The sequence below is a fragment of the Trichosurus vulpecula genome, chromosome 4, assembly GCF_011100635.1.
Source record: "Trichosurus vulpecula isolate mTriVul1 chromosome 4, mTriVul1.pri, whole genome shotgun sequence".
NCBI lineage: Eukaryota > Metazoa > Chordata > Mammalia > Diprotodontia > Phalangeridae > Trichosurus > Trichosurus vulpecula.
The window spans coordinates 124,377,683-124,390,578 of record NC_050576.1 but is presented as its reverse complement, the minus strand read 5'-3'; the positions used below and the strand labels follow the sequence as shown (position 1 = coordinate 124,390,578).

General features: G+C 37.1%; 1 protein-coding gene across 2 annotated transcripts in view; it reads left to right on the top strand.

Moving 5' to 3' along the window:
• The window catches only part of SLC30A10 (solute carrier family 30 member 10), a 55,488-nt gene extending 44,082 nt beyond the window's left edge, over positions 1–11,406 (top strand). For both annotated transcript variants that reach the window (XM_036754477.1, XM_036754476.1), the window contains exons 3-4: positions 1,939–2,178; positions 6,316–11,406. In XM_036754477.1, the coding sequence (XP_036610372.1) occupies positions 1,939–2,178; positions 6,316–6,803 (728 nt within the window). In that variant the 3' untranslated portion in view covers positions 6,804–11,406. The remainder of the gene's footprint in view (positions 1–1,938; positions 2,179–6,315) is intronic.
• The last annotated feature ends 1,490 nt before the right edge of the window (positions 11,407–12,896 follow it).

The following is a 12,896-nucleotide window of genomic DNA, read 5'->3' as shown; positions in this document are numbered from 1 at the left end:
GGGTGGGGAACCTGCGGCCTCAAGGCCACATGTGGCCCTCTAGGTCCTCAAGTGCAGCCCTTTGACTGAATCCAAACTTCAGGGAACAAATCCCCTTAATAAAAGGATTTGTTCTGTAAAACTTGGACTCAGTCAAAAGGCTGTACCCAAGGACCTGGAAGCCACATGTGGCCTGGAGGCTGCAGGCTGCAAGTTCCCCAACCTGATCAAAACCAACCCTAATTTGAACAAGCATCCCATCTATATCATACCTGACAAATGACCATCCTGCTTCTTAGATGTGCAAAGACTTCCAATGAAGTCAATAATGTGTTCTTTTCTCTAAAATGTCTCTTTTGCTCCAGTATCACTGACAATGCCCTACAAAGGAGATGGGGAGGGAGAAATGCCTGTGTGTGTGTGTGTGTGTGTGTGTGTGTGCGTGTGTGTGTGTGTGTGTGTGTGTGTGTGAGAGAGAGAGAGAGAGAGAGAGAGAGACAGAGAGAGAGAGAGAGAGAGAGACAGAGAGAGACAGAGACAGAGAGAAACAGAGAGAGATGGAGAGACAGAGACAGAGAGACAGAGAGATAGAGAATGGAGAGGGGAGGGAAAAGGACAAGGAAAAAGAGACAGAATTTTACTACAAGATCAGTATAAACATATTTTCTTTATACTTTTTGAAGTCTATTTTCCTAAAGTCTAGGGTACATGTCTGACTATGCCTAGTATTCCCTTCCTTAAAGGGCACTTAAAGGCATTACTGTTAACTTTAGTACCTCTTCATTTATGGAACAACTTGCCTTTTCTTAAGCACAAAGCTATGGTGGAATCCTTGCTTTTGAGGATATTTTAATCTACATGTTTTAGAATATCATCACCTGGATAAATTGTAAGCAAATGCAGACATGGAAGGGAAAAGCATGAAGTTTGGTTGGAGAGAAGGGCGATGAAAAGAACCTCTTCCCTTCTTACATTACCCCTTGTTGTTGTTATTCAGTCGTTTTCAGTTGTGTCCAACTCTTTGTGACCCCATTTGGTGTTTTCTTCGCAAAGATATTGGACTGGTTTGTCATTTCCTTCTGTAGCTCATTTTAAAGATGAAGAAACTGAGGCAAACAGCGTTAAGTGACTTGCCTAGGGTCATACAACTAGTAAGAGTGTCCTCATTACTCTTTTTCTAAAAGAAGTTTAAGACTAATCTAAAATAGACATCTTCATGATAATAATCATAAAGATCCCATCTATAGACTCACTTGTCCATTTAGGTTACTTATAATGGATCCTATACAAGGTAGTCTGAGAAGACAGGATGGCATGATAAAATAGAGGATCCATGCTTTCTCTAAGTTTATCGGCTAGCTGGTCTCTTTCCTGACCATTCTTCCCTTCTCCAAGCTTCTGGAGTTCTGGGTGGTTGCTTGGTTGTTCTTTATTTCTTTACTTCCTTTAACACTGGCTTCCTTGCTGTTCCTCATGCAAGGCCCTCCATCATTTGACTCCAGGCATTTTCACTAGTTGGCCCCCATGCCTGGAGTTTTCTCCTTCTTCATCTCTACCTTCTGGCTTCTCTGGCTTCCTTCACGTTCCGACTGAAATCCCACAGGAAGCCTTTCCCAATTCCCCCTTAATTCAAGTGCCTTCCTCTATTGTTGTTGATGATTTTCACTTTATCCTGTATGTAGCTTGTTTGTACATACATGTTTGCATGTTGTCTCCCCCACTAGACTGTATATTCTGTGAAGGCAGGGGTTGCCTTTACTTTTCTTTGTATTCCCAGAGAATAAAAGCTTGTTCACTTGATGACTCTCCGAGGAATGATGGCACTTTTCTTGCATGTGTTTCTGAGCCATCATACTTTTCTAACAAAATAACATGTATAAAAATCTTGATGGACTTATGTAGAATTCTTGATAAGCTTGAGATGACCTTTGTGATTTTCACATTTTTTTTTTCTGATAGGTGTTCTTTTGCATGTCATGGGAGATGCACTGGGATCTGTGGTTGTGGTGATTGCTGCTATCATATTCTATGTGCTTCCTCTGGAGGACAATGCTCCATGTAACTGGCAGTGCTACATTGACCCAAGCCTCACTGTTATCATGGTCATCATCATTTTGTCATCTGCCTTTCCACTCATCAAGGAGACAGCATTCATTTTGCTACAGATGGTTCCCAAAGGAGTCAATTTGGAAGAACTGGGTAAGTTGAGTTTAGTTTTAATCTGTGGTGCTTTTATCAATGTAAATTTTTTTTCGAAGGGGGAAGGCAAGGCAGTTGGGGTTAAGTGACTTGCCTAAGGTCACTCAGCTACTAAGTGTCAAGTGTCTGAGGCTGTATTTGAACTCAGGTCCTCTTGACTCCAGGGCTGGTGCTCTATTCACTGTGCCACCTAGCTGCCCCTCAGTATAATTTTAATGATAAAGATAGATATGGAATTGGACCTACAATTTCACTGATATCTCAGATGAGAAAATTCCCAATGCTATGTAGGTTGGCATCTTTTCACTAATGTATCGTTTTAGTTGCCTGGACCCCATCATTGTTAAATGACTTGCTCAGGGTCACATAACCAGTGTGAGGTGGGACATGAACCCAAATCTTCCTGACTTCAAGGCCACCTCTCTATCCACTATGCCATATAATGACATAAATATTAATATATGTCTTATTTCTGGAGAATTATTTTATTTATGTATTTGGAACTCCTCAGTACTGTAGGGTTGTAGAAACTCCATCATGTGTTTTCATCCTGGCTATGTGACCCTCACATGTAAGAATTTAAGTTTCCTTTCTGTTCTGTATCCCTGTGAATTTTGAAAATGTGGAACTCTAAGAGTCAACACTTGGACTATTCACCCTTATGAGATAGATCAAATTTCTTTTAGTTTTCCATGTCACTTTTATCAAGAACCTTTGCTTTCTTGCTGCTCCTAGTCTAAAAAGCATTTATGCTCTAGATATTGCATGTTTGCTAATTGAATTTTTATGTATGGGAAAGGTACCCAGTCTATTACAGCATGTGAAAATAGCTGGATTGAAATTCAGATCATTCCTGACCTCTTTTTAGATTGATCTGTATTTCTTTGCTTAGCCTTAGGTTAAGAACTTAACCCATAGGTTCAAGTTCCAACTGTGATATAGATTGTGTAAATCTGAGTTCAAGATATGAGTGTGTATGTATACACACACACATACATACATGTGTGTATATATATATATATATTTAATTCTAATGAAATGACTGTGCAAATAATCCACATGTTGGCAAGGGAAAGTAATTATGCCATGATTCAGACTATAACTCCCATAAGATAAGACAATGGAATATATTCTATACAGTACAGGTTTATTTTTTAAATGAATTTTAAAGTTTTATCTTTTTTTGTATCACCAAAATTTTCTCCAGTATCTCTTCCCTTCCTTCCTCTAGAGAGCCATCCCATATTAAAAAAAAATCTTGAAGAACAAAAAGAAAAGGAAAAAAGTGAGCAAAACTGATCAATACATTAAAAAAAATCTGGGCGCTCTGTAGTGTACCCCAGTTGTGGGCCTTGTGCCTTTGCAAGTGGCGGGGATGAGAATGTCTTCTCAGATGTTCTTTAGACTAGGCTTGTTTATGATTTTTCAGCATTCATTGATTGTTTTGTGGTTATTCTTTTCCTTTACATTGTTGTAGTCATTGTGTATAATGTTTTCTTGGCTTGTGTAGATTTATTATATATATATATTATATAATTATTATATATATATAATATATATTATATAATTATTATATATATATTATATATAGATAGATAGATAGATACGATGCAGTATCTAATGTTGAGCTAGTCAACTAACCAACATTTATTAAGCCCTAGGTGGCACAGTGGATAAAACATTAGGTCTGGAATCAGAAGGACCTGAGTTCAAATCCAGCCTCAGATACTTACTAGCTGTGTGACTCTGGGCAAGTCACTTAACCTTTGTTTACCTCAGTTTCTCCAACTGTTAAATAAGAATAATAGTACCTACCTGTAGGGTTGTTAATGAGATATTTGTAAAAAGTGTTTGGCATGATGCCTGGCACATAGTAGGCATTATATAAAGGTTTATTCCCTTTCCTTTTCCATTCCTCTATTATGTGTCAGGCACTATGCTAGGCAGTAGGGATATAAAAACTCAAATTAAACAGTTTCTGCCCCCAAAGAGCTTACATTCTCTTGAGAAACAACATGTGTACATGCACGTATGCAAAATGCATTTAAGAAATGAAATATGACCCACAGAAAAGATGGAGATAGTATTAATAATTCTAATATTTGACTAGTAACCTAGCTAATGGGACAATGAGTCCCACTGTGGGACTCTGAGCTTACAAAGGCTAGTCTGCTTTCTTGGTTAGCTCAGATGCTAACAGGGAGGTATGAAGACCCTTCATCTCCAGACTCTGGGCATTTTTACTGGCTCTCCCCCATGCCTCAAACGCTCTCCCTCCTCATCTCCACCTCCCGGCTTCCTTCTACAAGAAGCCTTTCCCAACTCCTCTTAATTCTAGTACTTGATCTCTGTTGATTATTTCTAACTTTTCCTGCATATAACTTGTTTGTGCGTTGATGTTTGCGTGTTGTCTCCCCCACTGGTCTATGAGGTCCTCGAGGAAAGGGACGGTCTTTTGCCTTCCTTTGTATTCCTTCCTTCTTGCCTCGGTGCCTGGAACATAGTAGACGCTTAATACATTTTTACTGTCATTACCTTTCCATGATAGCCACTTGCCCTGTATGTAGGTACTGCCATTGTAATCCATATAGCACTTTACTAAATTGTATGGCTTATCCCAAGAATTTAAATAAGTAACACTTTTCAGCGTCATCTCTTTAGAAAGATTATTGGAATAACAATAACAGCTTACATTTGAATAGAGCTTTATAACTTTCAAAGTTCTTCCCAGTGCTTTAATTTCATCCTCACAATAGCTAAGGGGAGGCAGAGCAGGGGTTAGAAAATTGAGGCTTAAAGCTTGTGGCTACTGACAAAGCTAGGACAAGGACCTATATCTTTTGACCCTGTCCTTTTATCTGCCTTTGGATTGTGAGCTATAGCTCTAGGACTCTAAAAGCTCTGTGGTCATTTTATTTCACAGACTAGCAGTGAATCAAGCTATTTTATTGAATACTATCCTCCTAGAGGTTGCTTTGTATTTACATCGTATATACTTCACACTGAATTTTCTATGTATCTGGTGTTTTCCCCCAATAGAGTGTAAACCCCTTGCAGGCAAGGACTGTTTTCTTCTTCCTCTCCTCCTCCTCCTCCTCCTTCTTCCTTTCTTCTTTTTCTTCCTTTCTAATTTCTTTTTCCTTTCTCCTTTCTCCTCCTCCTCCTCCTCTTTCTTTTTTGCAGTTGTATTTCCATCACTTAGCAGGGTGCCTAGCACAGCGGGCATTTAGTGTATGCTTTTTGAGTGAATAAATGAAGAGCCCACCCTTGAGGAGCTTACAATCTAGTTAGACAAAACTAAAGGCACATGAGATAACATCATAAGGGAATATATCATGACATGTAAAAATTGGTGTTAGCATCATTACATGCTGTGGGAGTTCAGAGAAAAAGAGTTCACCTTGAACAAAGCCCAGGCATTGCCTTAAATGAAGGCTTTCCCCAACTCCCACCCCTTTGAACCACCTTGTATTTAAATATTTTGTATTTATTTGTCCTTACTGTCTTCATGCTTATTCCATACAAACTTATGGATGTACTTCTCTCCCTATTGGAATGTAAACTTCTTGTGAGTAGGGATAATTTTTTAATTGTATTTGTATCTTTATTGCCTAAACACAAATGACTAGAAGATAGTAGGCATTTAATACTTGTTGAGTTTTGATACAGTGTGCTATAGTGGAAAGGACATTAGACTTAGAGGCAGGAGAGAGACCTGGTTTTGAGTCCAAATTCCAGCTGCAGTCCCCAATGACTGTTTGAGCTAGAGCAAAGTACTCAATTCTCTGAGCTTCAGTTTCCTCGTCTGTATAATGGGGGCCATAGTGCTTATATAATGCACTTCTTGGAATTATCATGAACAACATGCTTTGTAAACCTTAAAATATTATGGGAATAAGAGGGGGAGATGATTGTTTGAAGTACAATTATTTTTTTTTACTTGTAGCAAGAGTTTTCTTACCTTGTAAGGGCTAATTTAAACCAAGACATAGATAGGAATATTTAAATGAGCCCTATGTGTATTTTAGTTCTGTTGGTCAAAACTCTTGGGTAATAACTTTTTTTTGCTATCTTTATATAACTCTCAGATTCTTAAATCTGGTATTCATCTGTATGCTATTTGCTTCTCTCTTCTAGTGGGCAAGCTATCCAATGTGCCTGGAGTTAGCGGCATACATGAAATGCACATCTGGGAACTTGTTAATGGGAGGAACATTGCCACTCTCCACATCAAGTGCCAAAAGAGCAAAGATTACAAAGATGCCAATTTCAAAATGCGAGAAATTTTCCACAATGCAGGGATCCACAGTGTAACCATCCAGCCAGAATATGTGGACCAGAAGGAATCCTTGGAGCAAGACTGGATGCTTGTCTGCAGCTCACCCTGCATCTCCAAAGCCTGTGCGAATCAGCTTTGCTGCCCTCCAGAGACTCAATCACTTATCCATATCAATGGCTGTACAGAGCCCAATGGCTGCCCCCCAACTGCAACGTACAGAAGTGATGGCTTAAGTCGAAATGACACAGCTGCAATTGTCATTGAAGCAGATCATCTGAGTGACAGTGCACCAGCTGCTAAACAGACGCAAGAAGATCTGATCTTTGTCAATAGCACCCATTTTTAATTTGGTCTCAGCATTGAAAGTCATCTGATTGAGAGATGCAGCTTAGCCACCAGTTTGTGACCACTGACCAGAATTAGTAATGTAATTCTGTGTTAAAATAAGGGGTTCAGTCCTTTTAAAAATGTTTGGCAATTTCAAGATTCACAAACCCTTCCTCCCCCACCCCTCCCCATCTCATGCACGTGAATATTGTTGAACTATTCACGTGTTTACTTGCGCACCTCCTCTTTAATCATTTTAGTTTGAACATGTATTTCCTGAGGTAAATTGAAAAAGTATAGAGACAATGTGAACTGGAGACTAGAATTCAATGCTTTTGCAGGACTGGGATTTGAACTTTCTCCCCTTACTCCATCCCCTTTTTGGTCATTTTTGGCTGAGTTCTATTTCTAGCCCACTCTGAGGTGAGCTAATGGATAATACACTTCATATATATAATATACACATATATATATGCATATATATGTATATATGAAGACCCATAATAGTTGTGTTTTTCTGAGTTCTTAGTAACGAATTTCACAGTGATGTTTTGCCCTGCCCTTTCATCTCTTCAACACCTTGGTTCCTCTTTGAAAAAGAATAAAATGGGCACTCAGTAAGCTGGCAAAAACTCTCAGGAGCATCAGAGGGGATAATTGAGTTCAACAGAAAAAAAATTTTTCTTCTTTGATAACATTTGCTTTCAGAGGTGGAGAAAAAAAGTGATTCTTGCTTGCTTTTCTTTTTAAATGAAGACAACCACTGCTATAGGGTCAAGAACTATTGAGTACAGTTTTTTTTTCTCTTAATATTGCAGGAAAATAAACCCATATTTAGGTAGCATGCATTTCTTGTTTTCAGCAGTCAGTCTCTTTGGGGCTGTTCCCATTTATTGCTTTGGCCAAGACCTAGTTGTTCATCTGAACGTTCTTTTAGGTTCTGTCTGTCATTGACCAGGAGAAAGTGGACATTATCCAGATTTTAAAATAAAGAACACTTTAGTTTTCATTCCTACCTAATAAATAAGCTAGTTTCTAGTTTCGTGCCCAATTCAGGCAATTGCTTTTCCTTTAATTACACATATTTTTGTGTATTTATTTAGCTTTCCTTTTTAGTAATTCGATAGGAAAAATTATGTTAGGAAGAAATGCAGATTTATTTAATTATAACTTTGAATGTATTCTGAAGGGTTTGAAATTTTCTTTTGTTTCTGGACCTCCCACTCCAATCAAAATAGACAACGATTAAAATATTGTTCCAATTTTGTTATTGTTGAAGACCGCACCATCCTTTTAATCATTATTCAAATATCAGTATTTTAATGGGGTATAAAGATGAAGCCAGTGTCTCAATGGAGTTTTAGGAACTGAATAAGCTTGGAGCATCTCAGGAGAGGTGACAGGTTAGGGGAAGGTCAGACTTCTTTAGACAATTTAGATTTGAGTCCTATTAACATGCACAAGAAATCTCCTGTAATGCAAAGCTGGTAAAGGCAATAGCTTTTCCAAAATAATATAGACTATTTTGTATTCTCTTAGAAAGTTTTAGAGGCAGGAGCAATTACACTAGTGCAGATGAAAGATGGAATTGCCCACTTGTTACTTCTTGAAAATGTATCCTATTTTCTTATCCAGTCTTCTGCCATGACAGAGGTAAATTGAAAAACTGCCTACATGGGTTTTTATCTCCCAAAGAGTATTTCTACCCTTTTAGTAGATATGACAAAATGCACTTTATAGCTTTTCAGAAAGTTTCTATAGCAAAATTGAAGTAACTTTAAAAAAAAAAAGTAAGGGTATGGCCCAAATGGACACAAACTGGGGAAACCATGTGAAGTTTATAGTGCTAATATTTTTTGACACATTCTACTATTTTAAATATTGGGTTTTTCTTGTCAATTTCAATTAGAATTTAACTTTTTTAACATTCTTCCAACACTGGGGTGGTATAGTTTTATGTGAAAACTGCATTGATAGATTGTAAATTGACTTGAACCCCAAAAGTTTTTAAAATGATGTGTGTATGCACATACATGTGTATGTATGTGTATGTGTACCTAGATATATATATGTACATGCCTATACATATACAATTTTGTGAGATGCTTACTTTGAAATGTGAGGAAAAACCCGGTCTCCAACATAGGTAGAACTTAAGAAAATATTTCCCATTCCTACTGCTAAGAGTACCTAGACAGTTTATTAATCAAATATTAATGCACTGCTTCAATTCAGTTCAACAAACATTTACTAAGTGTCTGTTCTGTACAAGATACTGTGCTAGGCATCGCATTGGTTTATACCTTCAAGAATGCTAAATAGTTGGACAACTATGAAATGCATTCTTTTTAATTTCCAATTATATAGATTTTTTTCTGATAGAAAAAACATTGCACTTGTCATTTCTCTATTTGGCTGACTTTTCCTTTCTCCATTTTGCACCTTTGTCTTAATATATAGGCATATTTTCCCCTAATCTCTATGCCTCCCCAATGCACTTTCATCTGCTAAGCTATCATTGGCAGCAACAACAAAACAGTTCCCTTAAGCCAGGCAAATATCTCTCAATTTGATGTTTCTTTTTGTCTAGGGGATACTTGAAAATGAATTTATTTTTCAAAGGAAAATAATTTTCAGAAATTCTCCAAGTATCTTTGATGTGGGTTAATTTGCTATTATCACACTGTTGTGCAATAAGAGAGTGTAGCATTATTCCATACCTACTGCTATCTGTGGGATTACATCCAGCCCTTAGCATAGTGCCTGGCACATAGTAGGTGCTTATTGAATGCTTGTTGGCTTGACTTGACTTAGTCAAGTATAGTCAATACTATAAATCAAGAAGTATAAAAATTAGGAGAATCTGTGGAGGTAGGACCAATAATGAGGGACTATATGAGGTAGATTTTGATTTAATATGACAAACAATTTTTTATGACAAATAGAGATTTTTACAAATGGAATGGATTGCCTTAGGAGCTCTGTATCACTGAGAGTGTTCAAGCAGAAACTTGATAGTCATTCATCAGACTTAACATTATTTTGGCACCAGTTTAAGGAAACATTAGGTCTAATTTTATTTTTCAACATTATTTTTAGAATAAAGGAGTAGAGAGTACTGTAAGGGTCTTATGAGGCCATCTAATTAAACCTCACCATCTTATAGTAGAGGAAACTGAGGAAATTCTATGACTTTCTGTGCTCATGGTCACACAAGTAGTAGTCATTACAGGCAGAATTTGAATGTAGGTAATCTGATTACAGAGCCTTGGGGATGTTTGTCTATCCTGTGCTGCCTGTGGACAAAAACAAGATTGCTAATGATTGGCATTTATCAATTCTCTATTAAATAAATATTAGATATAGAGTTAATACCGCCAAGCTTTACTTCTATCAGAGCAGTTTTATTACATCATCCTCTCTTCCATGTTATTGATAAAAGTGTCTTCCAAAAAGGAGAGAAATTATTTAAGTAAATATGTTAGGAAAGAGATGGCTTGCATTGCATTCAGTTCTAGAAAATGATTAATTCAAATAGGCAACTATGTAAAAACAGCATGGTGCAGTGGAAAGACAGCTGGGTTTGGAGCCAGAGGACTTGGGATTGACCTTGGACAAATTGCTTAATCCCTGGGCCCTATTTTTCTCATCTATAAAATGAGGGAAGGAGGAAGAAAAATGTTCAACTGAATGATCCCGAAGGTGTCTTCTGACGCAGTCTTTAACGTCTATCCATATTTACAATGATATTTTCTTCACTGGCTGAAAAAACTATATTTATGAATAAACCAAGAGACATAGGAATTAAGAGAATTTGTGAAGCTAGGACCAGGAATGAGGGAATACATGAGGCAGATTTAGGTCTAATATGACAAAAAAATTTATGACAATTAGAGATGTTCACAACTGAGAGTATTCAGGCAGAAACTTGGTAATGTGTCAAAATATCTGTAGTAAATCAATGGGACTAAATGACATAGAAAGTCCCTTCAATTCTCAGAGTCTGCGATACTATGAAATGAACAGATTCTTTTAAATATCATTGTTCTGGAGAATCGTATTTTCAAAAATTGATTGCGAAGTAAGCTTTTGATTTTGACCATGATCTTATCTATATTTTACTTAAGGCCCTGGAACTTAAATAAAAATCTAGAAGTTGAAACACACAGATCTATTGCAGAGAGAGACAATAAGTGAAATAGGAGTTGAAGAATATAGCTAATTACCTCGCTGCTTCATGATTATTAGCTTAAATTCGATAGTATTAGTCTGGTCCATTCAGCCCAACATCTAGTGAAGACAGTGGAAAAAATTAGTCTATTTTTATTAAGGTATTGAAGAAACATCCAGTTTTTCTATCTTACAAAACAAAACAAAACCAAATACTCTCACGTCGAGTAGCTAGCTACAAATCATTCTTGTTCATAGCTCCCAGTAAGCAGTTTACCCAGTTGTAACTACTGCTAGGTAAGAAGTTACTCTTGAAACTTCTTGGTCCTCTATGCCTAACTTTATCCTTTCCCCATTCCCCTTATATTTATTTTTTATATGTTAAGTATCCATATCCTACCTTTACTTCTGTAGAATCAAAATTTCAAGATTAAATTATCACTTTTACTATCTTTAAAATGGGAAAGATTTTTTTTTGAGTGGGGAAAAATGATTTGGTTAGAATTTCATTTTTTCTCAGACATGTAATTAATTGATCGCGGCATATACCTTGTTCTACAGCCTCATAGTGCCTCTGTGCCTTCTATCTGAGCTGCTCACTGTATATGTGGCTTTCAGGTAGATTAGGATGGCAGAACTGCTGACAAACAAAGCCATTGTCAGACTGCAAGCATCCTTGTGGCATTTAAACATTTTGACCATGCTAACATCTCCCTGATGCAGAATATATCATGTGTTTGGTGGCTCTGACACTTTAGGTATTTTATTCTGGGCCAGTTTGTTGAAATAAGATTTTGTCAAATGTTCTATGGGAGAAAAATCAGAAATCTTCCCTTTTTGATTCCCGGGAATTGTTCCTGGGCTGTGACTTGCAGTGGGAGTCTATCTAAACAGGACAATACTTTTCCAAGATGGGGGAGGTGGGGAGAGCCTTAGTGGATATATGAACTTTTGTTACAGTATTGTGGAGTTCTGTTGCCTAAAATCTTTCCTTCTCCCCATGGACAGTTTTTTTTTTTTGTGGCCAAAATGTAACTGACATTAGGGAGAAATCCTTTATAAATCTCTCCAATGTTAAGGTTTGATAACTTGTTATTAACCTGCATGTGAAATTCCCCAATAATTTATGTGCATTAATGTGTTTTTTTAAGTGGAGGAAGTTCAATGGTGCTATAAATAAAAATATTTTTTAAATAAAAACAGGACTAAAATGTGTTTGTGGATGAAAGCTTTTTGAGATGGCTGAGCTGGTGCTATCCATGGTAGTTACCATAGTAATCCAAATTGCTCAGCTCCTCTGGATTATCAGCATTTCACGACTGTTTTATACTCTTTCTTTCAAACACAGTTCATGTATGTTCATCCAAGCTCATGTACACATGCACACACATGAGCACATACACATACACTGCAGGGGATCTAAAACTAGGCAAAGACCAGAATTTAAGAGCTCTTTAAAAATTACTTTGTGTCACTAATCATTGTCACCATCCCTCATATTTTATAAGGTTTCATAACAATTTCGAGGCACTTTTGTAATACATTGGACTTCTATTTAGAAAGACCTGGGTTCTGACAAGCTGGAGGGTTTGAATATTGTTAGTCCTTTGATACTCCCCTGAGAAGTCCATTATTTACTAGTTGAGAAAGTACAGCATGTGGAGATCACTAAGAGGCAGTTTTCATCAAGGAATAAGAAATGCTGATTCAAACTCATTTTCCTTTCTGACAACTTGGTGTATTATAAAAAGGCCAACATTGATGTTAGGAAGATGTGGGTTCACATCTTGCCTCTGGTACATGGTACCTGAATAAGTAAGTCATTTAACTTCTCAGTGACCCCGGTAACTCTCTGAGTCTGTGAATTACAGATGAGTTGTTTATCTGTGTTGGATGGAGGGAATTTCTACACTGATGAAATCACTGAGGATCAAAAAACACA